This window comes from Polyodon spathula, chromosome 44 (genome assembly GCF_017654505.1).
Source record: "Polyodon spathula isolate WHYD16114869_AA chromosome 44, ASM1765450v1, whole genome shotgun sequence".
In the NCBI taxonomy this organism is placed as follows: Eukaryota; Metazoa; Chordata; class Actinopteri; order Acipenseriformes; family Polyodontidae; genus Polyodon; species Polyodon spathula.
The window spans coordinates 712,384-715,488 of NC_054577.1; the positions used below are offsets into that span (position 1 = coordinate 712,384).

The 3,105-nt window shown below is 41.7% G+C and overlaps 1 gene segment (V, D, J or C); it reads right to left on the reverse strand.

The window, feature by feature from the left end:
* Positions 1-2,106: 2,106 nt before the first annotated feature.
* Positions 2,107-2,749, reverse strand: LOC121305601. The segment is given in 2 exon segments: positions 2,107-2,457; positions 2,595-2,749. Coding segments are annotated over 2 exon segments (345 nt in total).
* Between the last annotated feature and the right edge of the window lie 356 nt (positions 2,750-3,105).

The window sequence follows — 3,105 nt, forward strand, 5'->3', positions numbered from 1 at the left end:
AAGGGTCCCTATGCAATTCAATCACTGTGTGTACTCCATGCGCAATAATAGACACCCGTGTCGTTAACAGATAGGCTTTTGAATTCCAGACTGTAACTGCTGCCAGTGTGTCTTTTTGCTGTAAAGTCTTTGGACGGATCTCCATCCAAACCGGGTCCTACAGAAACAACCAGCATCTCTATCCCTCCCCTGGAGTCCTGTCTGTACCAGTACATGTATGGGTTACTAGAACCCTGCACAGTGCAAGCCAGCCGGGCTTCGGTTCCAGCAAACTGGACTATAGAAGGAGGAGACTGGAGGATAGTCTGCAGTCTCACACCTGGAACACAAACCAGAAAACTAGCTAAGAAACAGCAGGGAACGAAAACTGAGGGAGAGAGAGCAGTGGGGATGGAAGGAAGATAAAGATCCTTTAGAAGGAGATGGTGTAAACTTGATTTCATTTGCTTATAAATAGGTTAATATATCCATTCGTGGTTGCAATTATATTAGAAAGTTATTGAATAGCAGTTACTCAAAAAAGTGAACATTTGTTAGTGAAATTGAAAAACAGAATATTAGTTAGATAGGAATACAATTAACACACATACATGACCATAATATTAATTTACAATAACTAAAGCGTGACATTGCATAGAAAGAAAGAAATAAAGAGAGAAAAATGAATGTTACTACAATGTGCATTTTTTTTTTAAGATTACAAAACAGGATTCTCTCACTTACAGTGCATGAAAGTTGAGAAACTGAGTATTATAAAATTCATTCTCCAGCAGTGACTGAGGGAATGGGTGCCTGTCCTGGTTCAGAGCCAGCCTGCTTTCCAATCTAATCTGGAGACGACTGCAGACTAGAAAGAGACGCGCCAGCCTCTCACTGCAGCGCTGAGCTCGCTGGTTAGACAGGAAGTGCTGACGCTTTGATAAGGGCTGTCAAAAAAGGTCACATCTGGATCTAGCTTAAGAGACATGAATTGAAATGTATATTAAAATGAAATTATTTATTTTCAAATTACAAATCACTTCATTCCTGTGGAAATCCCATATAGTTTTCAAAGAGATTGTTTAAATATGAAACATATATTACGGTATGTTTAGTATTCCCTACTCTTTCATAATTTCTTTTGAATATTGAGTGCTCAATCATTTTACAATTTTGCCATCCTCTCCCCAGTCCGAAAAGTCACCTCCCTGCAACCCACAAACTGATTCAGGAGGACTGAAGATCAAGAGCAGCACAGAACCAGGACCTGAGCACACAGTTGAAATGTAGTGGAGCTAGACTGAGGACAGAGGAAAGAAGACACTTCTTCACATAGAGAGTGGTGAGGGGATGGAATGGGTTACCTAGTCATGTTGTTGAAGGAGACTCTTCTTCACACAGAGAGTGGTGAGGGGATGGAATGGGTTACCTAGTCATGTTGCTGAAGGAGACTCTTCTTCACACAGAGAGTGGTGAGGGGATGGAATGGGTTACCTAGTCATGTTGCTGAAGGAGACTCTTCTTCACACAGAGAGTGGTGAGGGGATGGAATGGGCTATCTCGTCATGTTGTTGATGCTGAATCACTTGACAGAGATCTATCCCCTAATAGGAACCAGACAAGCATAGATGCTCAGAAAGGTCTCCTCTCGTTTGTAAATGTTGTTGTGTTCTTCGGTTCTATGATCAATGGTTGACCTTCGTTCCTGCTGTCAGGTCAATTGCCTTTTTCTAACCCAACAAACTAGGCAGCAGATGTTACCTTTCTTCCTCTGCGCCCCAAGCCAAGTACAGAAACTTGGTGCTTCCAGGATTCACACAGCAAGCTCTCAATGGCATGACTCCGCACAGCAGTGCCTCTACAAATCAAAACTTGACAATCCGCTAATTGCACTTAACAAAACTGTATTTAATAGCGTTCTGTTTTCATGAGTAGAAGAAATAAGATACTTAAAAAATAAATAAAATGCTATTAAATACAGTTTTGTTAAGTGTGATTAGCAGGTTGTCACAGTTTTGATTTGGTCCCAGCCTAAGTGTAAAACTGAACATGCTGCAGGTTTAACTAACAATAAGGTGTGGTTCTGTTTTGTGTTTATTCTACAGTTACAAGGCAGTCTCTTCGAGCCCCAGCTGAGCTGATCTGAGGTTTTTGTTGGGGGTCCCTATCTGTCTCAATCACTGTGACTACTCCATGCACAGTAATACACAGCCGTGTGGTTCAGAGACAGCCTCTCTGTTTGCAGACTGAAGCTCTCGCTGGCTGTTCTCTGAGCTGTGAAATCTTTGATTGGAGACTCATCCACCATTCCAGCTGCTCTGGAGAGGAACAGCATCTCTATCCCTCCCCTGGAGTCCTGTCTGTACCAGTACATGTACGGGTCACTAGCACCCTTAACAGTGCAAGCCAGTCTGGCTTCGGTCCCAGCAAACTGGACTATAGAAGGAGGGGACTGGAGAATAGTTTGCGGTCTCACACCTGGAACACAAACGAAGAAACAAACTTACAAAACCGAAGGGAATAAAAAGTGAGTGTGACAAAACAGAGGGGAGAAAAAGCCCAAAACAGAATGCAAAAGAGACAGCAATGATAACATTTCCATATCTATGACTTACATGGTATAAAAGTTGAAAAGGCGAGCAATATAAAATGCATCCTGTTGTTCTGTAGCGATGAGACAGCTGGAGCAGACTCTGGTAATGTCTTTGTTCAGATAATTAGAAAAAGAGACAAATGTGATCTTAACAGAGAGGAGAAGAGGCTGAGACTGCCGTGCTGAACTCACTGTGAGATTAACAGGAAGTTCTGACTCTTTTATAAGGTACTGTGAAAATGGGTAATGCTGGGATCTAGCTTGAAGTGTTATGACTTAGATTGTGTACCTTAAGTCCATTAATTTCTTTGCTAAATAGTTACTATATCTAATATTACAAGCACTGTGATCTTGTGTGTCCCTGCATTTGGCTAGTATACTAATATTCACTTTGTATCATAGCACCCAGAAATGCCGAAGATACCATACTGTATTTATTGACCTATGTCTCCATCTAGTGGTGAGAGGAAGCATTCATTCCCTGCAGAAACGAGAGCTCCTTTTCCATTGTGCTTCCCTGAGCTAAAATAGTG